The sequence below is a fragment of the Gobius niger genome (genome assembly GCF_951799975.1).
Source record: "Gobius niger genome assembly, chromosome: 1".
NCBI lineage: Eukaryota > Metazoa > Chordata > Actinopteri > Gobiiformes > Gobiidae > Gobius > Gobius niger.
The window spans coordinates 8,208,232-8,235,868 of record NC_136852.1 but is presented as its reverse complement, the minus strand read 5'-3'; the positions used below and the strand labels follow the sequence as shown (position 1 = coordinate 8,235,868).

At 41.6% G+C, this 27,637-nt stretch overlaps 1 protein-coding gene across 5 annotated transcripts in view; it reads left to right on the top strand.

Moving 5' to 3' along the window:
* LOC306975571 (cell adhesion molecule DSCAM-like) overlaps window positions 1–25,423 on the top strand; it is a 231,536-nt gene extending 206,113 nt beyond the window's left edge. For 3 of the 5 annotated variants that reach the window (XM_079573156.1, XM_079573155.1, XM_079573157.1), the window contains 13 exons: window positions 1,191–1,344; window positions 3,369–3,486; window positions 3,566–3,732; window positions 3,991–4,089; window positions 6,310–6,498; window positions 8,242–8,532; window positions 9,441–9,617; window positions 10,019–10,049; window positions 10,296–10,411; window positions 12,069–12,233; window positions 17,666–17,866; window positions 19,063–19,365; window positions 24,149–25,423. In XM_079573156.1, the coding sequence (XP_079429282.1) occupies window positions 1,191–1,344; window positions 3,369–3,486; window positions 3,566–3,732; window positions 3,991–4,089; window positions 6,310–6,498; window positions 8,242–8,532; window positions 9,441–9,617; window positions 10,019–10,049; window positions 10,296–10,411; window positions 12,069–12,233; window positions 17,666–17,866; window positions 19,063–19,365; window positions 24,149–24,666 (2,529 nt within the window). In that variant the 3' untranslated portion in view covers window positions 24,667–25,423. The remainder of the gene's footprint in view (window positions 1–1,190; window positions 1,345–3,368; window positions 3,487–3,565; window positions 3,733–3,990; window positions 4,090–6,309; window positions 6,499–8,241; window positions 8,533–9,440; window positions 9,618–10,018; window positions 10,050–10,295; window positions 10,412–12,068; window positions 12,234–17,665; window positions 17,867–19,062; window positions 19,366–24,148) is intronic. The other 2 variants (XM_079573159.1, XM_079573158.1) reach the window with 1 other exon arrangement.
* The last annotated feature ends 2,214 nt before the right edge of the window (window positions 25,424–27,637 follow it).

Below are 27,637 nucleotides of genomic sequence, written 5' to 3'. Positions count from 1 at the left end.
CACAAAAACATGTTTAAATATTGCGCTGATTCAATGTTCCCCCATAGACTTACATGGGACAATGCAATTTCAAGGGCCTTTTTCTCAAAACACATTTTTCTGTCATTGTGGCGACACTATGTCCACGTCAGTTGGACCTAAAGACTTCAAATTTTCCAGCTTTGGACTGAACAATATTTGGAAGATTTTTTATTATTTAATCCCTAGCCCCATTTATTGAGTTTTGAATGTCAAAAAATAAGGCGAAAATTAAATTTTTACAAATTTTTCCACTAAAAAAACTGCTTATTTTAAAACTAAACAAGAAATCCAAAATCCTCTCTGAAAAAGTCTTGGCAACTCATTCATCAATAAAATGAAACCATAAATTTGAATGTAGCTCTATCCATTATTCAGATTTCGTCGCCGAAAAGGCATTTTAGGCATAAAACACCTTGTTCTTATATGAAAAAATAAAATGACAGAAAACTTGCAATGTATTTTTTTCTCACATTTATTCCAGTGATCGACAGAAAAGTTTCAAATTGATATCTGTAAATATACATTTTTTCCCTATTCACCTGCAGTGTCTCGCCTTAAAGTTCTACAACATTTCCCCCCATGAGCTACTTATGCTTTAGGCCAGGGGTTCCCGAACTTTTCAGGCCATGAATCGCTCAACCAACAACTCGGGACCCCCTTCTGTAAAATGTGATTTTTAATAACCTAAGGTGTAAAGCATCTGGTTTAATGATGTTAGATTGGATACTGCATTTTGATTTTTTTTTGCATTTGTGGCAACCTCAACCTCCTGCCTGAAGCAAGGGTATTGTCTCTAATTTGGCTTTATCCAAATCTAAAAGCTTAAAAAAAACGCAGCAAAAAGTGACAAATATGTGACGAAAACGTGACATAAAAAGCAATGAAAAAAATCAACAAAAAAGCCACAAAAGTGACAAAAATGTGGCGAAACACACACACACACAAAAAACAATGAAAATCCAACAAAATTCGACAAAAAACATGACGAAAAAGAGACTGAAACACGACAGAAATGTGTCAAAAACTTGGCAACAACGTGACAGAAAAGTTATGACACTTCTGTAGGTCTTGGCCTTCAAATGAGGCATTACCTTCCCTTCCCTTTGCTCCTCTGTGAAAGCCGGTGATGACGGTAGTACATGAATCCCTCCTCTCTCTCCCGTTTGCAGGTGATGAGTGAGTTCGAGGCCTCTCCTGACGCGTACTTCTACAGGATTCCCAACCTGGCGCGGAACAGACAGTACAGCATCTGGGTGGTGGCGGTGACGGCGGCGGGACACGGCAACAACAGCGAGAAGATCACAGTGGAGCCGCTGGCCAAAGGTACCGAGGGGGAAGCGCACAGACAAGTACTACAGCGCAGATTCACAAACCTTCGACTTTAACACAAATACGGTTTTAATTTGGACTAAACCAAGTTAAAGCTGACTATGTTTTTTGATAAACCTTGAATGCCTGGATCTTTACACCTGTGTTAATGAACTCCTTTGCATGGGCGCCTTTAGCTTTGTGAAAATGTGGAGAAACAATGCTAATAACCATGTCAAAGATACACAGAAGGAATATAAGACTGACTGTGAGTGCCCATGATCTCACCACAGTTTGATAGTCGAGGCTGGACACAGATTTACCGACAAAATATATTGCAGTAATTCAAATTACAGCCGTGTTCTGTACGGTACATATGCTTGTTATAATGAGTATGCTGTTCAAATGTAGCTGTGTGCGGTGACAATGTAATCACAGTGGAGGATGAGCATGTTATACGCAAATTGCTTAAACCTTCTCCCTTTGAGTTTTTCCATTGAAGATGTCTATTTTTATTTCTGCTCGAGTTCTCAAATTAATGACAAAAAACAGAAATGAGAAAAAAAAAAAGAAAAAAAAATTCATAGCTCTATCTTATGGGATTTGTGTGGAGTCAGTGTTAATTTCGTCGACTAAAATATTTAGTCTTAATTTTAGTCAAAGTGATATTTTTGACGACTAAAATTGGACTAAAACTAAATTAAAAGTTTCTCATGAGACTAAAACTATGACTAAAATGTCCAGATATTTTAGTCGACTAAAATAAGACTAAATAAAAATGAAAAGGAGAGACAAAAATCATCCAAACATCTATCGACCGTCTGAAAGAGCCTCAGATCATGTAAATTCTCTGCCAAAGGATCAGCTCTGAGCTTTGTTCATGTGGAGCAGCTCCATGAAGCAGAGGAACAAGATTAAATATGATTATAATGAATATTATCAATGCAAAGTCGACTAAATTGACATGCAATTTTAGTCGACTAAAACTAGACTAAAATTGAAAAGATTTTTTTGACTAGATCTCGACTAAAATTAAATTACATTTTAGTCAAAAGACTAAAACTAAAACTAAACTAAAATATGTTGTCAAAATTAACACTGTGTGGAGTCAGACCCTGCGCTCACAGAAACAGGCAGGTGTCTGTTAGCCCCGCCCACTTTCTGTAGCTGAGCAGAGCAGATGAGAGAGGAGGGGCACACATGGTCTGTTTTATTTAAATGATACAATTATCTAAAAAAACAAACAGATATTTTAAGTCTTTTATTGTTCCCCAGAGTCTCTTTGATTAAAACTCATGTAAAATACAAAGAAAAGTTAATTTTGTATGTAAAATTATATTTAAAAATAAATAAATAAATAAAATCGCAACTTTTCATCGCAACTTTTGGAAAAAAGGCCCACGAAATCAGGCATTTTACCCAGCAACAATCACAAAAATGCCCGCAAAATCCTGGAGGGACTGATCAATATTGTCCCGCACAAAAAAGTAATCTTGAAATAAGTGAAATTTGTCTTTGATTTATGAGTCTTTCAATGAAGATTTATCATATAGTTTTGATTTAAATTTCAAGATCTCAGTCTATGGGACAAGATAATTACACTTAAATTAAGATTAAACAACTACACTAACCGTTAGGTAAATTAAGATTTCTCATTTGTTTCAGTGTGGTGCTTCCTTTTATCTTAATTTAAGTGTAAATATTGCCTCATGAACAGATTTCTTAAAATTAGTTTCTCAAATCAAAAAGTTATAGTTATTTCAAGAAAATTTTACTGATTTTAAGATTAGCTTGTATTGCTTTATCGCCACACTGCAGAACATTTCACTTCACTTTCACAGAAAATGACTGAACTAAACAAATTGTTGAACATTTTTTTCTGTGTTTTTCTTCAGGATCCTAATTTTTAGAAGAAGTTCATTTAGGCTATTTCAGTTTTGTACATTAGCCTTCCAGCGTTTCACAGTGCTTGACACAATAGGAAATAATTGTCATATTTATTTATATTATTTAACTGAACCTTCTTTTTCCCCTCGTAGCTCCGGCCCGGATCCTCACCTTCAACGGGACGGTGACCACTCCCTGGATGAAGGACATCGTGCTGCCCTGTAAAGCAGTGGGCGACCCCCCTCCCACCGTCAAGTGGCTCAAGCTGAAGTGAGAAACGGCAACATCACCGTCTGAACCCCACAAGTGAGCGGGACCTTTGCTCAAAGTGCTTTTTTTGTCCCCGCAGCACCAACGGGACGCCCACTCCGGTCCTGGTGGACGGCCGGCGCAGTGTCCATAGCAACGGCAGCTTCATCATCCGCACCGTGAAAGCCGAGGATTCTGGGAACTACAGCTGCGTGGCCAGCAACAACTGGGGCTCGGACGAGATCACGCTCAACCTGCAGGTTCAAGGCAAGAGACACTTTGGTTTTTCATAACATTACCAACCTTCTTTGTCTCATGTACCCCTTGAGGCATTAGTTTAAACTCTGACTAGCCCCTAAATGTCAACAAAGTGGGGACCTAAACATAGATTATTCAGTGTTTATTTAGTGTTATGCTCAAACTATAGCTAAAATACTCTCAAAGTCAAGCCTTTCATTGAAAACTGACACTAGGGGTCCTCGTACCATCATAGTTAAACTTGTTTCCTCCTCATTTTGAACCCAGTCCCTCCTGACCAGCCTCGCCTCACCGTTACCAAGACGACCACCACGTCCATCACCCTGTCCTGGATACCGGGGGACAACGGGGGCAGCTCCATCAGAGGTGAGATCCAAATAAACAAGATAATAAACTCCAGGAGCACAATGAGTTTCATGAGATTGTGGATGGACTTTCTCACAGTGAGCAGAGACGAAAGCCTACAGGTTATTAAATGAATTGTGCCTTAAATGTCAATTAAAAAGCAACATCGTGTGCAACATCGTCCTGATTTTATCCTTTCACTATTTGAATAATTTCTAGAAGATAATAAAGCCGGCTCCAAAAACCCAGTCACATTGCTAGCATGAACGAGCTTCAGCTAGCACACCCCGAGTCCATTCTTAATTTTAGTCTATGGTTGGGAACCACCGCTCTAACATCGTAATCATCCAAAAAAAATAAAATAAATGTATGTGGGCATTTAAAAGGCTTTATAAAGCATTAAATTGGACTTACTATTACCTGCATAGGCCCTGTATTATGAAATTTTATAAAGTGGATAGCTCGTGCCTTGTGTCTTAATTGTAATAGAAGATCTTGTTGTTTTCCAATGTTTTATTCTTCGTCAATACTTAAATATTACTCTTACTTACTTTTTACCAAACACTTTGATCACTTGTTTAACTTCTATTACTTTTCCAGTGAAGCTGCTCTTCCTCTATTCTGTTTTTGGGCTGAATATGTTTATCAGATGAGTTGTATGTTACTGTCTGTTCTCTAAAGTGGAGAACACTCCCCGCTTAGTTTGACCGGCCCGACCCTGCACCAGTCTTCTGTCTTAATGCCGCAGTGGGAGGATGAATTGTATCGGCCTCAAAGGCAGATTAAAAAGAGCAGGAAAGATTACACGTGTTTAAGTGTGAGATTAAAGCGCTCCATCTTAAAGATAGGCCAACGGCGGTGATTTATCATTATCTAGAGCCAACTCCTATCCCACAACTGACGAAGCCTGACGTTTGTTTTCCTCCGCTAACGATTTCATTTATCATCTCAGACAAATGCTTACAGTTTTATGGCTCGGTTTTGCTGGATTTTATTTGCATATGGAGTTGTCAATACAAAGATTGGAGAGTGGGGGCATCAATGAGAAATGTAAATTCAACATAAAAAGACAAAAAGACTTGTTTCATTGGCACATTATTTCACTTGCCGTCTCAGATCAAGGTCATATATTCTTATTTCAAGCAGATTTGACTTGTTTTAGGTTTGTCCTGGTTGTGTAATGATACCACATCTGTGTGTGTTGAACACCACAATAAATGAAATGGCTTTATAAAGCATTAAATTGGACTTACTGTTTCCTGCATAAGCCCAGTATTATGACATTTTTTTAAGTGCCTTGTGTCTTAATTGTGGTAGAAATGTTTGTTGTTTTCCAATGTTTTATTCTTCGTACATACCTAAATATTGGTAGTAAACTTTAAATAAGATCATACTGACCAAAACTGCTCTTATATCTCGAGCAGTTTCACCAAATACTATAGTTTGACCCCCACCTGAACCAAGCAGATTTTCTCTAGTTTGGCTTTACCCAAATCTAAAAAGCGTCTTGAAAAAGGCTTCACAATAGGGACGAAAACGAGGATAAAGACACAACAAAAAAGCCACAAAAACAAGCCAAAAAAATCGTCAAAAAAAGAATGAAAAAAGCGATGAAAAAGCAACAAAAACACGATGAAAACATGACACGACAATTACAGAAACACATGGGATAAAAATGCGATCTTAGCTTTCAAATGAGCCGTTACACTGGCACTGCGCTCAGTTCAGGCCGGGATTAAGAGGTTTAATTATATTAGTAATGTCATTTATTAAAAGGCTCTGGTTTAGTTCATATAGAAGTAGGCAAGAATACAGAAATAGTTGTAATAATAATTTTTTGAATTAAGGGATTAAATCTAAAGTTGGAGTAGATTTGGTCTGGTCTTCGATCAGAGAAAACCTCTTATGGCCAATGGAATAAGTCTATTTGTCTTTATTCAGTTTATTATGTATCATTTTAGCTAAAAATTAATCTCTTTAAAAGTAAAAGTTAATTTGCCTGATTTCAATCGGAATTTATGCTTGTTCTATTGGCATTAGCATTTTTTTTAATATATATCTTATATTAGACTCATTCAAATTCAACATAAAGAACCTGTATTCAAGCAATTTTAAGCCATTTTCCTCATTTAAGATTTTTCCAGTGTAATTATACCTAGTAAAAGTGATAGTTTGAGATAATTTCTTACCAAATCTACTTAAATGAGCCGATTAAACTAGCAGCTCCCCCTCTGTGCCCAGGCTACATCCTGCAGTACTCGGAGGACAACAGCGAGCAGTGGGGCAGTTTTCCCATCAGCCCCAGCGAGCGCTCGTACCGTCTGGAGAACCTCAAGTGCGGCACCTGGTACAAATTCACCCTGACGGCGCAGAACGCCGTGGGACCGGGCCGAATCAGCGAGATCATCGAAGCAAAGACTCATGGGAAAGGTAAGCCACGCCGTGCGGAAAAGCTGCTACTGTGACTGTAAGCACTTAAGACAAGTCAGAGGGCTGGGACTTTACACCAGGGGTTTATTGAAAATGCGTACGGTCCAAAAACATACAGTTGCAGGTTTGATGAATATTCTTTACACTTAAGGCCAGTTTTTCACTTTGTTTTGGGCTCAAAAGCTTCTGGTTATGTCCAATTTTATATTAAATATCCCAATTTTTCATAATTTCTCTTTATGAGAAAATCTTAAACATATACATGCTTTTCAGTCATGTGACAATTGTTGTTATGGCAATGGTAGTTATTTCTACTCAGGATGTTAATAAAAGACAACTGATTGACAGTGGCATTTTTATATACTCGTAATCATTGCTCAAGAAGGTAACAATAAAAACACGGCGCCAGAGAGCGCACGTTTATGTGAAGAAATCAGTAAGTCAGAGTTTCAGCAGCTCAAGATGTTAGCAGCAACCGGTTAGCATTTAGCTTCAACAGCTCAGCTTTGACCTTCCTAAGAGAAAGCCTTGAACCACACTCCAAACCTTGGATACAACATGTGACAGGGGTCAGAGCTGAGCTGTTACTGAAGTATTTCATCAGTGTTCATTAGGGCTGAAACAACTAATCGATTAATCGACGACTAATCGATTATTGAAATAGTCGACAACTATTTTAGTAATCGATTAATCGTTTTCTGGTTCACAGACTCAAATAGAGCAAAAATGACATGAAAATTTTGTATTTTTGATGAAAATCTACTTTGTTTTTCATAGTTTGGGTCTGTAGTGTTTTTTCATGAATATCTGTCTGAGTCTCATCCAATCAGAAAGCAGAATTAGCGTTAAGAGCCTCCTACAAATATTTACTTTAAGTTTACTCCCATCACCACATCCTCAAGCAGCACCACTTTAGCTTTATGTGATAAAAAAAATAGAAAAAATAAAATTTTCTGACACCATTCACAGCCAAGCGATTAATCGATTAATCGCAAAAATAACCGATAGATTAATCGATTACAAAATAATCGTTAGTTGCAGCCCTAGTGTTCATAGATGTGAGCCACACATGTGTTTATAGTGTTGAAGCCATCAACAGTTGATTGTTGACAGTTGCTAACCAGTAGCATGCTAACGTCTTGAGCAGCTTAAACACTGACCCAGACTGAGACTCTGTTGACATGATAAACTTTAAAAATCCCTGAGAAAGTTTTTCTCTTTTCGCTTTGATGTGTTAATTTAGTCTGAGGAGTGAAGCAGGTCTTTAGTAAATCCTGCTGTAGCTCAATTGACGGTGACGCAACTCCACATTTGCTGGCTTCTTCACATAAACGTGCGTCTCTTGGGCCGTGTTGTAACTGTTATCTTCTTGAACAATGATAACGAGTAAATAAAAATGCCACTGTCAATCAATTGTCTTTCATTTTCATCCTGAGTAGAGATATTCTTACATGCTGTAGCACTGCATAATTCTACTTCGGTATTCAAAATGGCTGCCGGAACTATGCGTGATGTCATTGGAAACGCATGTATAACATTACATATAAAAAAGTTATGTTTAGGCATAAAACTGGCATTGAAAAGCATTACACTGAGTTGCTGCTGCCTGTATAAACTCTTTTCTTATTCCTACAAATAAACCTGTACAATAAGTATTTTTCTGACTCTTTCCCTTAGACATCTAAATTCTCTTCCTCTATGTGTCTTCAGACCCACCTTCACACTTGTTCTTCTCATCCTCAGAACCCCAGTTTGCCAAAGAACACGAGCTCTTCACCAGCATCAATGCCAGCCGGGTGCGGCTGAACCTGGCGGGCTGGAACAATGGCGGCTGCCCCATCACCTCCTTCATCCTGGAGTACAGAGCCGTGGACTCCAGCGGGTGGATCACGGCTCAGCGCACTTCCCTCACCAAGAGCTACATCCTCTACGACCTGCAGGAGGCCACGTGGTACGAGCTGCAGATGAAGGTCACCAACAGCGCCGGCTCCGCCGAGAAGAGGGTCACCTTCGCCACGCTCAACGGAGACGGAAGTGAGTGATTAGGGTTGTAGATGTGAGAGATATCGGAGACAAAGGTTCTTAAGGCGCCATTTGTTAAACTCCTCCCACTGGTCTTTTATAATATGCCTGCACTGGAAAAATGAAATCTTATCATTGAATTACTGCTAAAAAGTGCTTGAATTAAGAATAACAGAAATTAAATTGTACATAAGAAAATGTGACAGAAAAGTATTTAGGCAAGAAAAATCTTTCTTGTTCCATTGACAATAAGTTAAAATCAGCAAAGAACCTCTGCACTTTTAAGTCATTTTCTTAACAAAGCAGATTTTTTTTGCCAAGACTCAGAGATCATTTGTGCTGCCGATGAAGCTTCTTCTTAAATTGTAATGTATTGTCACTGATAGCTGACAGTCAGTCACAAGTGATCACACAAAGAGAACAGCGGCCATTAATTAAATGTATTGTTCTCTGATTTGAGCAGCCTTTAAAGCAGTTAATAAATGTAACAAAGAAATGAACTTGTTTTTCAACACAAAGTTGCCCTGGAGTCGATTAACATCATTGTTGTCGATGTGTTTCAAATAAACGCCAAACTTCAAGGGGCTAGATGCAAGTTATCCATTTTATACTCACTACTGCCACCTCAGGCCATACGTGTAATTGCACCTTCTATATTAAGCTCGTGCATGACGGAACTTTGGACCCAAATTTACACCTTTTTGAGTGACAGTGCAGGATTTTAGAGGCAGTTGTGGTGAACAGGTCTGAGCTCATTCTACACATTAGCACATTGTTGAAACATGTAGGGGGAGGAAAATACTTCCTTTTAACATTTTTAAACTCTGTATAGTCCCTTTAATCTATGATTTCAAGAAACAGATGATGAATTATTTTTGCCGTGAAACATTGTGATAATTATTTTATACTTTACGCTGTAGGCACCATCCCACCCCTGCTGAAGACAGGAGACCCCGTCTCAGACAACATGTCGGGCAGTGGGGGTCTGAAGATGGTGGTGACCATCACCTCCATCCTGGTGGTGGCCGTGCTGGTCTTCATCATGCTCATGGTGCTGAAGAGGAGGAGGAGAGAGCAGCGGCTCAAGAGACTCAGAGGTAATGGCTTATAAACACTGAGGGTCTTTATTTCTGTTACATACAGTTTTATTTATGCTCTAGTAGTGTATTTAAATGTGGTTTGTTCTGGGCTTAAATCGCCTTTTCGTAAAGCCTAGATTTAAGTCAGTTTTTGCCCTTTTTTGTTGTGAAAAGTTTGAGAATCACAAGTCTGTATCATGTACCATTCATACTAAACACATCACTTTTTCCACATTTGTATTATATTTAGTTGGCACTGATTTAAACATTGTCATAGCTTTCTTTCTGTCTTTTCATTGCACTTTCTGCCTCCTCAAGGCGAATGTCTTTGCGAGTGTTGGGTTTTTCTTTCGCTGCTGTAGCTTATCAAAGGCGACAGCACTATTCTGGCATTAACCGCCTCTTTGCTGACTTCACAGATGCGAAGAGCCTGGCAGAAATGCTGATGAGGTATGTACGTTTAATTTTAATTTATGCTCAATGCTCCCCCCTTAAGCACCCAACATAAATCACAGCGGGGCCCTTTGCTATCAGTAAAAATCAAATATATCGCCGACTGGCGGTGCCGTCTCTGCCGCCGGCTTATCGCTACTTATCAACTTAAATGGAATTGAATTAGCATTTGTGCAATACAATGCAAAATCATGGCAGAGAGAGAGGGAGTAATAATGGATTTCTCCCGTTCATCTTCTTCAGTAAGAACACGCGGACGCCCGACACGGTGAACAAGCAGCCGCAGCCGCTCCGCATGCACATCGACATCCCGCGAGCTCAGCTGCTCATCGAGGAGAGGGACACCATGGAGACAATCGGTAACTGCTCCGGTCCACACAATCACTGCACTATAACAATCATCATGGCACTTCACGAGCCTGTGTCATAGGTTTCTCAAAGTGCTGCTCTGTTGGCATTATTCATTCACTCCTTACTTTGTGGCGGTAAGCAGATATTGTAGCCACAGCTGCCTTGGAGTAGACTGACGGGAGCTGCCAATCTGCACTTTCACCACCAGCTACCACTTTCATTCAAACAGGCCAGTCCTGGAAATGCACAAAAAGCTCACCTTTTATCAATGTACTCTGAGAAGGTTCTTATACCAGTGTTAATTGGGCGGTGCGGTGGCACAGTGGTTAGCGCTCGTGCTTCACAGCAAGAAGATCCCGGCCGGACATGATTTTTTTCCCCCCCCAGGATGGGAAAGATCAAATTTGCATATTGACTCCCTGATTGGTCAGATTCATGCTCACGCCTAAAAGACATCTTTTGTAAACTCCGCTATCCTTAGGGTTAGGGCTAAAGTAAGGTTAGGGTTAGTTTGTAAAACTAGGATTAGGGTCAGGTATACGGTGAGATAGGATTATCTTAAACTAGTGTTGTGTTGTGGAGGTGACGTCCTGGTTGGAGCTCCACTTATCATTGGCCTCTAATGTCATCCATTATCCAATGTACGCAGACACTCGAGGCAAGTGTGAGTGAAGTGTCTTGCCCAAGGACACAACAACAATGTACATTTGCGGGAGCTGGGATTCAAACCCCGACCTTCCGATCAAGAGTCGACCCGCTCTACCATATGCACCACCATCGGCCCAATGTCAGCGATTGGCCTTTCCCATCCTGGGAAAAATTAATTCACCGGCCGGACGGGGCCTTTCTCTGTGGAGTCTGCATGTTGTCTTTGTAGTTTCCAGGTACTCCGGCTTCCCCTGCCACTAGTACAAACATGTACATGGCTAATGGTGTGAAGTGAGTCACTGAGTGGGTAGTGGTGGTCGGAGGGACTGATGACGCAGATTGGTCGCCTCACTTCAATCAGTCTACTCCCTGGAGCCGTGCGGCTTACTACAACCGAGTCTGGAGTGAATGTAAATTGTCCCATGTATTGTAACCATGTCTGTCAAAGGCGCTATACAAACACCATACTCAATATTGGTGAGGTGTTGGGACTATGTCTTTCTGTGGCTTGGGAAAAAGGCTGAAAAGGTGGAGGAAGTGTGTGTGGATGAGGAAGCCTCCACCAAAAGGCAATAAATTGTTTGTTTGGGTTCACCTTATGGCCCCCTGTGTTTCCTGGCTTTATTTCTTCACCTCTCGATCTCTTGCAAAGCTTAATCCTTTCATTGCAGAGTGAAAACTCTCACCATTGCTTCACTACAGCCACACGGGCCACACTGACTACTTTTTTTCTCTTTATTGAAACAGCTGCACAGCGTAAGGAAGCAAGAGATCGCTTTAAAATCAGGAAGCAAAACTAGTGCATGTTTGTTTCAGTTGTCTAACCAACAAAGTGCAAGATAGTGATGAAGATGGGGACAGGCTGTAGATTTGCCCAGGGCTCAGCATCAGAACAGACGCCACCAAACTGCTGCACTTTGGATTTCATTTCCTTTTTGTCCTTTCAGTGTAAACCCCACAGGCTGTTTGTGTGCAGACCCAGTGTCTCAGGCCTAACATGTGTTGTTTGTCCCACAGACGACAGGTCCACGGTGCTGCTGACAGACAATGACTTTGGGGAGACCCAGAAGCAGAAGTCGTCCACGGTGACCCACACAGTGCACTACCAGTCTCTGTCCCAGGCCACGGGGCCCCTGGTGGACGTGTCCGACGCCAGGCCCGGAACCAGTGAGTCCCACCACCGTCAGTGACAACATTTATTACTTTTACTACTAACACCAATACTAATGTACTCCTACTACTAATACTACTACTACTCCTACTCCTACTGTCTGTGTGTCTCAGTACTAACAATATATTGTAACAAACTTTTCATGAGGTGCGTGCAGTTTGGGCAGGTCAGTAGCACAAGAAAACCTCATCATAAAATTGTTCTTAGATTTAAAAATAATGTTCTTGCTGCTGTCCATCAAAAGTATTTTTGTCCCGTTCCAAACGTATATTTATTGAAACAGGCTTTGCACATTCAAGTTGAATTCTCCTATACATGCCTTTCAGTCATGTGACCTTTGTTGTTATGGCGGCCATTTTGTATACCAAAGTAGCATTATGTAGTACTACCCCATGCAACAATATCTCTACTGAAAATGAAAGACAACTGATTGACAGTGGCATTTTTATGTACTCATAATCATGAGTACATCACAGTAAAAACACAGTAAAAACACAGTAAAAACACTCACTCACTGTGAAGAAACCAGTGAGTCAGTGTTTAAGATGTTAGCATGCTACCGGTTAACATTTAGCTTCAACAGCTCAGCTCCAACCTCTCCAAGAGAAAGCCCTGAACCACACTCCAAACCTTTGCTAACACTTGTGACAGAGGTCGAACGTTTGCATTTGTTTCCGCATCTTTTGTAAACAAGGAAGTTAGTGGATGAGCATCGGGAATTTGAAATCACCCCTGATCCCAGATTACACGTCTATAGGAATAGGAAAAGTGTGTATTCTGGCTGACCAGGCTACAAGAAGCCTGACGGCCACCCAAAATTGTTCTGAGGCAGAGCCGTGGGAACAGACCTCGGATAGGGGATGCTTAGGAACAAGATTGGCCCCCAAAATCGCTTTTTCTGTTCTTATTTCCTATTTATTATTGTATGCAAAGCGCAAACCATCCACCACGGGGTGCTACATCACCTTCAGCACCCTGGGTTCCCACTGACAGCGCATTTATCCCTCACCACACTTTAGGCGTCACAGCAGCTTTAGGTAATCCCAATCAAGATCCTAATGTCTGGAGAAAGGTCCTCGGGTGCTGCACCACAGCGGCTCACTGCTCCTGAAAGGTTTCCCTGAGGCACTGGTCGAACGATCGCACAACGGGACCATAAAGTACAAAAGTGCTCACATACGGAGAGGCTGACTTGTGCTTGTGTTTCTTAATATGCAGCTTAAGGCGAGGCAGGAGGTGTGAGGCTCTCGCTGTTGTTAAACTTGTAAGAAAGCGTGTTTATGGAGGAGTGAAAAGCCGATCATGTGCTTGAGTTGGTGTTAATTGCCGCAGCTGTTAGAAAATGTTAAAGTGAGTCCGCTCCATATGGCTCCCCCTCAGAAATAACGGAGAAAGAATTAAAGCGGCAACTTTACTGTAAATATCAGCAGAATAACAGAATGCTTGGCTCAACTTGGTCACTTTATATGACAATACAGCAACAAAGTGATGCGATTTGAGCTTTATTAAACCTTTATTGAACCAGGAAGTAAACATTTGTCATTTCTAAAGATTTGTAGCCCTTCTTACACAGATAAATGAGGGGAAAGAGTGAAAGCCTTGTGTGTATTTGAACTCTATTTGCTCAGAGACATAGATCTTCATAACGTTTTCCCAGTCACTGCTCGGACACTGAATTTAGAAGCTCAGTAACTAAACACATTTTCCCGGGGTAAACGACTTTCCTCCTCGCCGCCTGACCTCTCGCTCAGTCCCAGCTTTAAGGTTTAGAGAAATTGCATTGGTGCAGCTGTGGGCGCCGGAGTTTGCGCCTCGCTGGAGCAGAACTGATGAAGAAGAGCCATCTCTCTGCCGCGCTCTGACGTGTCCTCACCCGAGCGCCCCGTGCTGACCGACCCGCGGGAGCCGCAGACTGAGGCACCTGCTGCTCAGCCCGGCGTGAGGGGATGTTCAGTCCACCGGCCCACGGTTAAATAAAAGCTGTGTATTTCCACCATGGCTGCAAGAAAATACAACTTATACGTAAAGTATTTCAAGTCGCATTATAGTTGCAGGCGTTACCTATTTGTCTGTGAAATCAAGCAACATTAATGTAGTATTAAGAGGAAGCTAAAGTAATCTGACCTGGTTACTAACTATCCAGGGTGATCTCTGTCTGATAAAGAAACCTTGCAATTTGCACATTTCCTTAGCTTACTTAGGGCTTTACTTCCTAGTTTCTGGAGATTTTTTTATTTTTATTCATGCAGTCCTTATATTTGAAGAGTTTAGAGGTGCTAGGCTAGTCCTAGGCTAGTGCATGTCTATGGTAACTAGTAGCCTGCATTAAAAACCTCTTCAAAATATTGGGTCGTCCTCCTAACGTTGCCATATCTGATTTGCCCCTTTGTGAATTCCTCGTGTAGCAATGCCGGCCGCAGGAAAAACAAACTACTGTAGATCCGGTAACCGAGAAGATCACTCCGCCGCTGTGTAGCTTACAACCAGGAAGTTGATGCTGCTCAAATATAAGTAAATTTTTTTAAATTATTCAGTCGACACAGACGTTTATATGGTTAGTCTGGTGTTATAAGTGATTTGCCTCATGTGCACTGTGCTTGGGGTCAGACCGTTTTTAATGCAGGCTACTAGTTACCATAGACATGCACTAGCCTAGCACTAGCCTAGCACCACTAAACTCTTCAAATATAAGGGCTGCATGAATTTAAAAAAAAAAAAATATATCTCCAGAAATCAACATCACTCTAACTAGGAAATGAGGCCCTATGTCAAAAATCCTGAAATATCCCTTTAAGGTTAGACGCTGCAGGTGAATAGGGAAACTATTTAAATTTAGAGATATCAATTTGAATCTTTCGCTATAGATTACTGGCATATTTATGAGAAGAAAATGTATTGCAAGTTTTCAGTCATTTTTTCATCGGCAATGAAATGTGAATAATCGAAAGAGCCAGATTTGAATGTATAGTTTTATTTTGTCGACATATGAGTTACAAAGACTTTTTCAGAGGGGATTTTGCATATCTTATTATTGTTAAAATAAGTGGATTATTAGTGGAAAAATCAGCAAAGAATAAAATTTCGCCTTGGGATTTTTTTATTTAAAACTCAATAAATCAGGTTAGGGATTAGATATAAAAAAAAATATCTTGTGGAAAAACCTTCAAAATATTGTTCAGTCCGAGGCTAGAAAATCTGAAGTCTGTAGGAGATTGAGAGAGAGAGATTGTTGCATCAGGAAAATGCATTTTGAGAAAAATATGGCCCTTGAAATTATAATTTCCCATATAAATCTATGGAGAAACATTGAACCTGTGCAAAAATAAACATTTTATTGTGAAGATTATAGGGATGTTTTTGGTTAAGAGACCAATTTGGCCCAAACCTTTAAAAAAAAAAAAAATGAACGGATGAAGACGCAATAAAAGAGTGACAAAAATGTGACAAGAAAATGACAAAAGTGCAGCAAAAAATGTATAAAAACTCAACAAAAGAACAAAAATGTGACAAGAGGTTAAGAGGGTACATATTTTTGTCCTAGATATGACAAGCTAATTTCGAATCCTACACAAGCAACCAGCCTCGGTTTGTTTTCATCTGACCGCACTCATTTTCTATGCCACAAAAGAGTTTCTGCCTGCTTTCTTTCAAGTCTTTTAATAAATTAGCCACACAAAAACAGCAATCGACGGCAGAATGAACAGACGACACCCTCGTTGGCGCTATCCTGTTATCCTGTTATCCTGTGCCCTTCCTACAGGCGGATATAGAATTACTGTCTCTCCTCTGTCTCTTGTAAATGATCTGATTTAGACTCGGCCAGTGAACAGTGGCATGTCTGGGTCACACATTGTAGAGCGTCCGTGTGGAGCCTGGTGACATGCGTTCTTTAGGTCGTCTGGACAGAGATACCAGTACTTTCTATTTGTAGTATTTGTGATCTAAAATGATGAGAGAAAAACAGCTTGTCTGGTTTTTAAATAAAGTTTTTGTTCAGGGTTGCCTCATTGCTTCAGAATTGAGTTGTTTTTGGAGACTTAAATCATGTTTATTAAAGCCATATTATTATGAACAATCCTAATTTCAAATGGTAAGACCTCATGTGCAAAGACAACAGAGCAGTTCTTTATGTGTGAGAGAAAAGTGGATCATGAGTTTGAGCTCAAAGGGCCCGATTTTGTGTTTCCAAATGCAGACTATAGCGTATGACCAATGGCTATGAAGAACAGCCTTTTCCTCCAACCAGACTCCACGGCCGGGGAATGGCGATGGGTTGTGGGGGTGAACATGTGCTTTTGTTTTGGTTGCGTTAACGTAATTACGGCCGAGCGAGTGCCGACCGGCTGGAGCTACCGTATTTTCCGGACTATAAGTCACACTTTTTTCATAGTTTGGCAGTTTGGCCCTCTATCTGCATACTTTCACATGCAGCTAGAGGGCACTGCAGGCTAATCGAGCAGCAGAAAGAAAGTTTGGAGTGAGCGAGAAGCGGAGGTTACTCTTAGAGAAGACAACAAAACAAAGCTAATCAAGGGCTAAAAGCTCGATGGCCACAGCTAGAGGAACAAGTTCACAAATGAGAGCTTGCAAAACATGCTGCCGGGAGAGGCTTGTCAACGGTGCAGTTACGCCTCCGTGCTCAGGTCATTGCCAAGGCGACTGTTCTGAATTCAATAGAATTAGTGATTTAGAGTGAGATCGATAGTTTGGTTTGTTCTTTATGCTGTAGTTATCTGAACTGTTTAGCTATGTGACGTTAACATACCAGACACATATTTACTTTGTTGTTTATGCTTCATGTAGCTAACCATCAATGTGTTAACGTTAGCATACCGTACACCTATTCAGCCTGTTGGTGGTGCCTGTTGCTGGTGCGTCTTATACTCCGGAGCGACTTATTGTCCGGAAAATACGGTACATGTCTTTTTCTCAAGACACGAACACTGTTTCGCTCATGATGGAGTTAATAAAGTTTTTAGTTTGACCTGTGAGAGTCAAGGAAGCTCAAGGAAGAACACAAGGCAGTGCGATGTCAACGAGGAAATGAATGTGATGCTGCCATCAGAGACCACTCTTAATGCAGTAGTAATAAAGCATGCCTCAGTCGACATCCTCTCTTTTTAAAAGCGACGCCCTCTAGCAAGTGGCGCAACAGCTGCACCACATGGAAGATAACCATAGCGCTTAAGGCTTCCACTGTCCTTGCGCCAGGCACAAGATCTGGCCCAAAGGATCTTAAAAACTAGAAAAATGTGGTGGAAATTATGTTCACAAGTTTTGTGTGGGTAACCCTGATTTGGACCAATATCCTGCTGTACAAATCAAAAAATCTCCACATTTTTCATTCGATATGAAACATTTAAGGACAGTAAGGAAAACGTATATATGTGACAGAAGCACTGCCGTCAACCAAAGCGTGACTGTTTCGTGTGATTTTGTACAGACCCCACTGCCAGACGCACTGCCAAAGCTGGTCCTGCCGCCGCCCGGAGCCGATACGCCAGTCAGTGGACCCTGAACCGCCCGCACCCCACCAGCTCGTCCCACACCCTGACCACCGACTGGAGACTGCCCACCCCCAGGGCCACGGGCTCAGTGGACAAGGAGAGTGACAGCTACAGCGTCAGCCCCTCGCAAGACACAGGTATCGGCTAAACACAATATGCTATGGCCAGGTTTAGTTATAGTAGGTGGAACGCTCAGTCGAAGGGGAGTGACTCAATCAAGGGGTAATGGAGTACGGATGTTTGAGGGGCCTCACCTGCTAAAACACTTTCAGGGGGTTACTTCAATTACTCCAGTAACAGTAAAAGTTGCTCAATCAATTTTTTACTGAAGGACAAAACTATTTAGGAAAAACAAACTTTGTGGCATAAAAAAAATTTGAAAATTGCCAACAAAACAGGGATAAAGTTTCTTCTCTTTGCTCGTGAGTCAGTGGCATTGGCAGTACATCTGCACAGCGCCACCTACTGTTCTGGAGTGTGAATTATTAGGCTTTTGAAATCAGCAGAATGTTGTATTAATGTATTTTATTATTGTAAACTGTGTAAAAAGGCCCAACCAGGGACATGAGCTGCGAAGTAGCACTAGCTAAAAGCTCTTCATGCATCGCATCAGCTGCAAATATTAGTTGTAACTATGTTGATTGTATAGTCCCTGATAGATAAATAAATAAATAAATAAAATAAAAACATGGCCAAATTTACTTTTTACTTTGAAGCCTTGTTTTTAAATGAAATGGAGAAGAAAGCATTGTCTTTCAAATGTAGTGAAGCAAAGTTATACGTTGTATACGTCCTCTACTTAAATACAGAGAGGTCTTTGCTTTCAAATGAGGTGTTACACTGACCTGTAGGCTGTAAACCTTTAGATTTGGGTAAAGCTGAATTGCAGGGTGCCTCTTTTGTCAACACTCCCCTGGAAAAGAGATTCTGAATCTCAGTGGAACATTTTTCACTCAATAAATGTCAAATACAAAGTAAAAAAAAGATAGCAAAAAAGTTTATTTCAATACTCCACACATACTGTAGGATATTGCAACTAGAAAGTACTTTTGTGTCTTTTTAAAAGCAGTTGCAATACCGCTCATTCAGATTACAAACTGCTTCAATCCCAACTTTCACCAGCAGTGGGCGCCAGACAGAAACCCAATCATGTGGCAAAAGAATACATACTTGCAGTGAACTTTTTTTTAAATATTCCTTAAAGGTTTTGATTGAGTAAATGTTGATCTAAAGAGTAAATGTGTAATCTAAACTAAAAGCATTTGAGTCCAAAAGACTAAAAGGCTGAACAATTACATTTGTGGTCAACACTAACCTTCGCCTGTGTGCCCAGATCGAGCGCGGAGCAGCATGGTGTCCACGGAGAGCGCCTCCTCCACCTACGAGGAGCTGGCCCGGGCCTACGAGCACGCCAAGATGGAGGAGCAGCTCCGCCACGCCAAGTTCACCATCACCGAGTGCTTCATCTCGGACACGTCGTCGGAGCAGATGACCGCCGGCACCAACGAGTACACGGACAGCATGACCTCCAGCACGCCGTCCGAGTCGGGCATCTGCCGCTTCACCGCCTCGCCGCCCAAGCCTCAGGACGTCAGCCGCGTCATCAACATGGCCGTGCCCAAAGCCCACAGACCCGGTAAGACCTGGCGCTGCGGATCAGGAAGTAAAAGCCTTTATATTGTTACTCCGAGGTTTAAGGTCCAATAAAATGAACCAAGTGGATTATATAGACATTATATTTCATGTTTATTGCAGCTTGTGTGGTATTTTATGCACTTTTAGAACAAAGGTTTACTGTCATTTTTATGCTCAGTGGTCAATAATAACTTTTATTAGGGCTCGGCTGATACACCTTCGTCACGATCCGATACGTATCACGATTCTCAGGGGCTGATCCGATACGTATTGTGATACAATACGTTATTATGATTTGTAATATGTTTACCTTGAAATGTATAAAAAGAAAACAGTCATGTGTCTAAAGTTTACAAACCCAATGCCATTTGACAGTTATTGAAATGTGAAGATCGAAAAGTGAATTAACACAAAATGTAACTTCGTGCTGTTACTGGAAAACAAAGGAGCGCAAAGTGTTGATACTTGTTATTGCAGCACAAAGTATCGCAATCCTTGTCCGATCCGATATTTTGTTTCAGCACTATCGTTTATCTCAGTATATCGAACTTCAAATTAGCCATTGTGACAGGCCTAGTCGTATCGCAAAGCATTATTATTTATAGCATCTCCTTTTTTTTAGCATTGCCATTTGGACGTACGGTGTGTTTGATGTATTTACCAGTAGTGACTCGGCAGTTGCTCCACGACTTTTTATTTATTAGTTCATTTTTTTATATTGTTTTTAGCTAATGTTAGTTTATGGACGACCTTTGCTGGGACACTCAAACATGGCATATTTCCATTGTAACAGTGAGTTTATAATATTCCCTCCTGAACTCTATACAGTGGTAAAACACCACGATTCGGAAAGTAGTTGTTGTACAGGGTCTGATGTATATTATTGACACCACAGAGATCTACTGCCATAGACAGTACTGCAAGAATAAGGAAAATAATGCCCATTCCATTTATACATTTCCTTCATCATATGCATTTGAAGAATGTGCCGCTTGGGTCTGAGGTGAGGTCTTGCTTCAATATAAAAAAGGATTGGTCTTTATTATTGTCATAGTTGCCTTAAAATATACAACATACTAGAGATGGGCGAGATCTCGGGCCACAAGATCTCGTGAGATTATTCCTTTATTTTACTGGTCTGAATCCATTATACTCACTGTCGACAGCTTAAAGGTGCTTGATTTTAATTTCATTTTAACTGTTCAGTAAAAGGAAATATTTAATCTTTATTTATTATTCCAAATTACGTTCATATCTCGTCTCGTGAACTCAATCTCTGTCTTGGCCCACCCCTACAACGTACTGATAAAAACGTGAGCAGTTAAAAACAATGACAAAACTATACATGAGGAGCAAGGGTTCAACAACAAATTGAAAATATTTGAAGGTATTTTGTGGCTTCACCTGATGTGACCCTGCAGCAGGAGGTCACAGCCTGTCCTGTCTCTGCTGTCCTGTCCACAGGGCTGTCCGGGTGCCCTGTCCTCTCGCGTCGCACTTCTTACATTTCTGTCCTCATTACACACACAGGGAGACAGGGCAGCTGCAGGCGATCTGATCCCTCCATCTGCAGCCATTGTCAATCTGTACAAAACATCAGCAGAGAGCGAGCAGCCTCTCGGCCTCTCGGTCTGCCCGTCCCGTGTGGTGTCGGTAACAAAAGTGGCTGAGTTGGCGGAGCGCGTGCTGTTGCCATCTCATTACGGCAGATCAGTTGCCACATAACCAGAAAATGTCTGTGTGGCGATCGGGTGTCGGTGCACATTCCCTGTTCACGCATTTTACCACAGACAATTTGAGGGAGCACTCTACCCCCCAACCTGACACTGTTTGTTAAAATCTCCACAAAACATAACAATAGACACTGGTTTATATAGAACCTTTTAGGATTCTGTCTTCTATTTGAAATCCTTTTTTAGATATAAATAAACATGCCTTGGTCTGAGCATTTGGCCCCCCTACATCAACATAAAGGATATTAATGTATGTACGAGGAGCATTCTCAGGTGACAACAGTGACATGGATAGATCGATCCACTGAAGGCTCTTCCTCAGCGACGATACCAGCTTTCCTCTTTGATAGATGTGGACATGATGATAAGGAGAGATGGAAAGAGAGGTACAAATAACGAGAGAGAGAAAAGTTTGAACTGGATCGTTTGCACTGGAAAAAAAACAAGCATCTTAACGCCATCTTAAGTGCCAAAAATGGATAAAACTTGTTTTTTTTCTTGCGAAACTAGACACTCTAATAAACCTTATATGTGGTTTTGGTAGCTCTGTGATGAACAGAAGTGAAATAAATGACGATCAAAAACTTATGAAAAGTCACGATCCGGACATTTTATATATATTATTGCGTTGCTTTTCTTTTTTTTTGTCCGAGGGGAACCTGACACTTCTCTCTCGGTCTCTCGAGCGCGTTTGACAAAGCAGAGCAGCTTCCCATGGACAGATCGAAACAGTTGAGCTTTTAACATTTCTCTGAGTTTTCAAATGGTCAAAATTGGTCCAAGGACGACTGAGAAACATCCTGTTAAAGTCTTCAATCCGAGAACCAGGCTGTTTAAATACACAGGCGACAAAAAGCGATCAATAACACGCGGTGTTTCAAAACATGTCATAATGTTGTCATTGAAAATTTACTTGAAACAAATATATGTAGGCATTGCCTCTTCACATAACGTTAGTGCCAGAGGAGAGAGGAGGAGAGAGGAGTTACTCAGAAAGGAGAGAGTCTTATTAAACACTCTCCGAATCTAGAAAAAGGCACATAAACTGTTTTCACCTACAGCGAGTTTAGAGTCTCGTCTTTCAAACGAGCCATAGCTATGACACAGAATACGCTGTGGTGCTACAAATATCATGACAAATGGTCTGGATTGTTCGCACTGTACAGGCAAATCCACAAACCAGCGCAGCACTCAATGTGTTAAGGAAGAAATTACATGAATGTACTTGAATTAAGATATTAAATCTATAAATTTGAGCAGATTTGGACAAGACATTTTATTGCCAATGGAACAAGCACATTTTTTGTTAAATGAAATTGTTTTGTTTTATTTCATGAGAAAAAGTAAAAGTGAATTTGTCTGATTTCAAGTGGGATTTCTGCTTGTTCCATTTGCATTAACATTTCTATCTTTTCTAATATTAGTTCAAACAGACTCAAATTCAACATAAAGAGCCTTCATTCAAGCAGTTTTAAGTCATTTGTCTCATTTAGAATGGTCTTTTTTCCCGTGTACAGACGGCCTGATTACCGTATGATGTGCAGTTTACAGCCTCATGAATTTCCAGCCTCCGCTCCCTCGCAGCTCCCGGCGCAGCACTTAAATCTACATCTAATCCAATTGACACTCGCGGTTCATTCATCATCTTCTCCGCTGCTAATGGGCTTTATTAAAGAACGCAGTCAATTATTCAAATGCCCCGAGATTTCGCCGGCGTCGTCTGCAGACCGATGTTTGCATAACGCTAAAGTCAGCGTCGCTTTAAAAGGATTATCACTATCCCTGACACACACAGGTACGTGAAGGCGGGTACGTCCGAGGAGAGCAGGGAGCGACCGGCAGCTCGTTCAGAGTCGATCTCGGGATCAGTGGAGCAGTTGACCTTGCAATCCAATACTGTGAGCGCTGGGACGGTTTGCTCTCTTAAATATGTAATGAGCCGCACTGTAAATGAGCTCCGTACAGTGGAGAGGGACTATTAAGGCAAAGGAACAAAGCCAAGAGTTCAGCTGCTGTTGTGCAACTGTGTGTCATTGTTTGAAGGTCCTAAAGTGGGTTCAGGAAGTCGTCCATACCCCTCTGTGTATTCCTCTGTTTATCAATCAATCAATCAATCAAACTTTATTTTTAAAGCGCTTTTCATACCGAAAGGTTTCACAAAGTGCTTTACAGATTACAATATTTAAAACAATACGCTTGGCACAACCTCCCATATATATATTTTATATATTAGCTAAGCTAAAAAGGTGGGTCTTGAGCCTGCTCTTAAAAACATGAACGTTCTCTGCAGCCCTGAGCTCCTCCTCAGGTCGTTCCAGAGGCGAGGGCCGTAATATTGAGTCTTTTTGTTGACTTTAGGAACAACAAGGAGACCCCTGCCGGAGGAGCGAAGGAGCCGTGAAGGTTCGTAAGGTAAAAGCAGCTCTGAAAGATAAGAAGGACCAAGACCATTAAGACATTTAAAAACATTAAAAGAACTTTAAAATCGATCCTGAAACACACAGGGAGCCAATGCAGCGATTCTAAAACCGGTGTAATGTGGTCCCGCCTCCTGGTCTTCATCAGGACACGAGCTGCTGTATTTTGTAAAAGTTGTAAACCTGAGATCCTCTCTTTGGGAAGACCAGAAAGCAGTGTGATAAAAGCATGCATTAGCGTCTCCGTGTTGGCCCGAGAGAGAATGGGGCGGACTCTGGCTATGTTCTTTAGATGGCAAAAACCTATCCTTGTGATATTCTTAATGTGTGGAATAAACGCCAGCTCAGAGTCAAAGATCACACCCAGGTTCTTCACCTGTGAGGAAGGACTAATAGACAGTGAGTAGTTTGGGTAAAAGTCTCTCTCTCTGGGCCTCAGGGCATTGAAGCCAGTGTGAATGTGATGTATACCTGCATAAGGAACAAGAGAAAATATGGCTGCAGTTTTACTTGTCAGCTGCTGTTAGTCCAGCATCTGTTTTCATGTTTTATTGGATTCTTGCTGCAGCACTGAATAAAACTATCAAACAAAAACACCATGTGACTCTAACCTCTGTCCTGGTGTGATCCTCAGGAGGCGAGCTGGTGCACCTGCCTCCGTACCTCCGTATGGACTTCCTGTTGAACCGCAGCGTCCCTCTGGCCGCTCGAGGGGCCGCGCTCAGCAGCAGCAGTGGCAGCAGCATCGGTGGAGGGGCGGGAGGAGCGGGAGCCAGCGGAAGTGCCGGTGCTACAGGGGAGAGCAGGGCTTTGGTGCCCGTGGGAGCAGCAGGCGCCATGGGCCAGGCCTGTCTGGAGCCTCAGAGGAGCCGCACACTGAAGAGGCCCCCGCCCATGGAGCCCACCATGGAGGTGCCCTCGGCCCGAGAGGTGCAGCAGTGGCAGCCCGGAAGTGCCTCCACACTGCCCCACCGGGATGCCCGGGAGCGAGGGGAGGCCCGGGGAGAGGTCCGGCCAGAGGGACCGCAGTCAGGAGATCTGGCCCAAGCACAGGCTGCCAAACTCAGCACCTCCCAGGAGTCTCTGCTGGACTCCAGAGGACACCTGAAACAGAGCAACAACCCCTACGCCAAGTCCTACACGCTGGTATAACAGCGGCCCCGACAAACTGCACAGCCAGCGCCAGGACTGGACCACTCTGACTCTGTACATACAGCTCTGACATGCGTCGACTTCACTCTTTCTTTCTCTCTTTTCTTCCTTTCTGTCGCTCTTTTCTACGGTGGCCCAGGGGGTTCACCACATTGTCGAAGAAGAAGAAAACACACGCAGACGAGCTCACAGCACAGCCCACGACGCGATGCCACCGGAGGTCCGTTCGAGCGCATCGTCTTCCTTTGCAGCGCTGTGACCCTTTTGAGCCGCCGTACTTCTCTGTTGCTTTTGCACTCTTCATTCTGTCACATCGCTCCTTGGATTTTCAGTTTTTATTTTGTACTTGAGTATTCTTTTAAAGTGACGACTTATGAGGATTGCCAAAATGATTTATTTAAAAATTTCAGAAAGAGAAAAAAATGCTATTAAATTTATATCGAGGACAATTATAGTCATTATTATTACTATTATTATTATATAAAAGCAGAAAATATTCTAAAAACAGAAGGGAGAGAGAGGAGGGACGTGGAGAACTTTACTTTTCTTATTTATTTTTGGTTTTCTTGTGGCAGTGTGATGAATTCTGTGATTGGGTAAGTGAGGGTTTGAACCACTATGAAGAGCCAATGGAGGACACTGGACTGGAGCGCCTATGCTGACCAATCGTATTGTTTTTCAACCTTCCCGACGACTGCATGGCGACCGATAAATGACAATTAATAGGAATGGCTGGAAATCCCAAAAAAAAAGAGAATTTTTGTCACACTATAAAGGTATACAATGTGAATATATATAAAGAGATCACTTTTATTTGTGGATATTACGGGGAAAATGATTTGAATAATAAAGTCCTTAGTCATGTTTGCACAACTCTTTGACTTTGATTTATTACACGCACGGGCATTGAGGGTCGAAGTACGTGATTTCATTTCTCGATCAAATGATTTAAATTTAGTAGATAAACAAAATAAACAAGCCACTCCTACCACATCATAATTATCTATTTACATTTATTAAAAAGCTGGGCTTGTATATATAAAATCTTTTAAAATATAGTGCTGGTTTCTTCCACACGTATCAGCTCCAACAACTTTGCAGCTTCAAAAACATGAACATTGTGTCTGATTTCACCACATGTATGAGACAAACCTTTGGGACTATGCTGCCAAAATCAAATGCATTGTGCTGGTACTGTTTTTATATTTTATTTTGAGAGTATTTACATTGTAGCTTCTCAAAGAAGATTCTTATGAATGAACACATATGGAATTATCCATCCACCCATTTTCTTCCACTTGTCCATTTCCGGGTGGTCGGGGCAGCTGTTGGAGCTGCCCAAATCACTTTGCACCAGCCCCTTATGGTGGAGGGTCCATGGGATTCAAACCGGGCCTGTTTGTCTCTCATAAGAGGATTCTGAACCGCTCTTTGCCTCCGACAACAGAGCTCCCAGGATCACTCAGGTGTTCAAACCCCTCCACCACGTTAAGGTGGCGGTTCCAGGAGGAGATATGGAGTTATGTTTTGAACAAAAAAAGTTGAAATAGATTCTTTAAAATGGCCGCCTGCTTTGCACTTTTGACATTTTCTCAATGGGCTTCTTGATGTCGTCACCAGTAATGTTTTTTTACTTCACAGACTCTTAAACCATTTCAGGGAATGACCTTGTAAAGCTCATTGAGAAAAGGCCAAGAATAAAGAGTGTCAATTTTGAAGAATTTAAAATACCTACATAATCTCATGTGTTCATTCATAGTTTAATGCCTTCAATGAGAATCATACAATGGAAATAGTGTTGAAAATACAAAACCATATATACGTAGAGTAGAATTGTTCAAAAGTCTACATACCCTGGCAGAATTTTTCATTTTTTTTTGTCTATTTTTCAAAGAATATTAAAAACACAAACAGCTTTTTGTTTTTTTCACTCATAGTTAGTGGCCATGTGAGTTGGCTCTTTTTAAATCATAATGAAAACATAAAGTACCAAAATTAAAGCCGCAAGCGGCATCGAACGGCCCTCGCGGGCCGTGCCTCCTTTAGCGCCTCTATATATCCGTGCCACAACCCTACCAAGGGCGCCAGCGTTGCCACACTGCATTTTATTTCCCCAATGTGCCATTAATCTTTGTCAGTAAACATCAAAACTACATTTTAGCCTCTCCATGTGAATAATGGCTCCAGCCTGCAGAGGGCGCTGGCGCGCGCATAAACTTTTTAATTCCACAATTAGCATCAGACAGCCCTAACGGGCCGTATTTCAATGACCACTGTCCACACGCTCCTGACAGGGGGCGCTAACGCGCTGTAATGTTGTATAATGTGAGATTCATGTGTCAGCCCCATTACAATAACATGGGGAGCCCCGGGCGTCACCATGGCAACACCGTACAAAATACGATAGGCGTCTCATTGGCTTTTTGGATCGGGACGCCATCAACTATTTTTGTGCCAAATTTCATCCATTTCCGAGAAACTAATTTTGTTCCCATAATGCATTTTTTCTTCTGCACCTGGAGGGGGCGCTATCGCGCCCAATGTCACTTTGTTGCATTTGTTTTGTCCAGGGGTGAAAGGTGAATAAAATGTATATTTCCGATTTTTAATTGGAGTTTCTTTGTGCGAATGGGAGTGATTTTTAGTTTCTGATAAATCGTAAAATCCTCGGAAAGATTGCGGCTTCGCCGCAAACAAACCGTAAAGCTTAGCCAAAAAATTTGGATAACTTTTGATGCCCCACATCTCGAGATGAGCTGGAGCGATTTTGACCTCATTTGGTGAAACGCTCTAGGAGGAGTTCGTTAAAATGCGACGTCAGCGAAAACGCTGACTCAGCATTTTCCAGACTTCCTGTCAAAATGGCGGACTTCCGGTTTGTCAGGGGGCGTGGCCACAATAATATATTTTGTTTGTCGTCACATGACGAATATCTGTACCGAATCTCGTCGCTCTACGACAAAGTTGACGT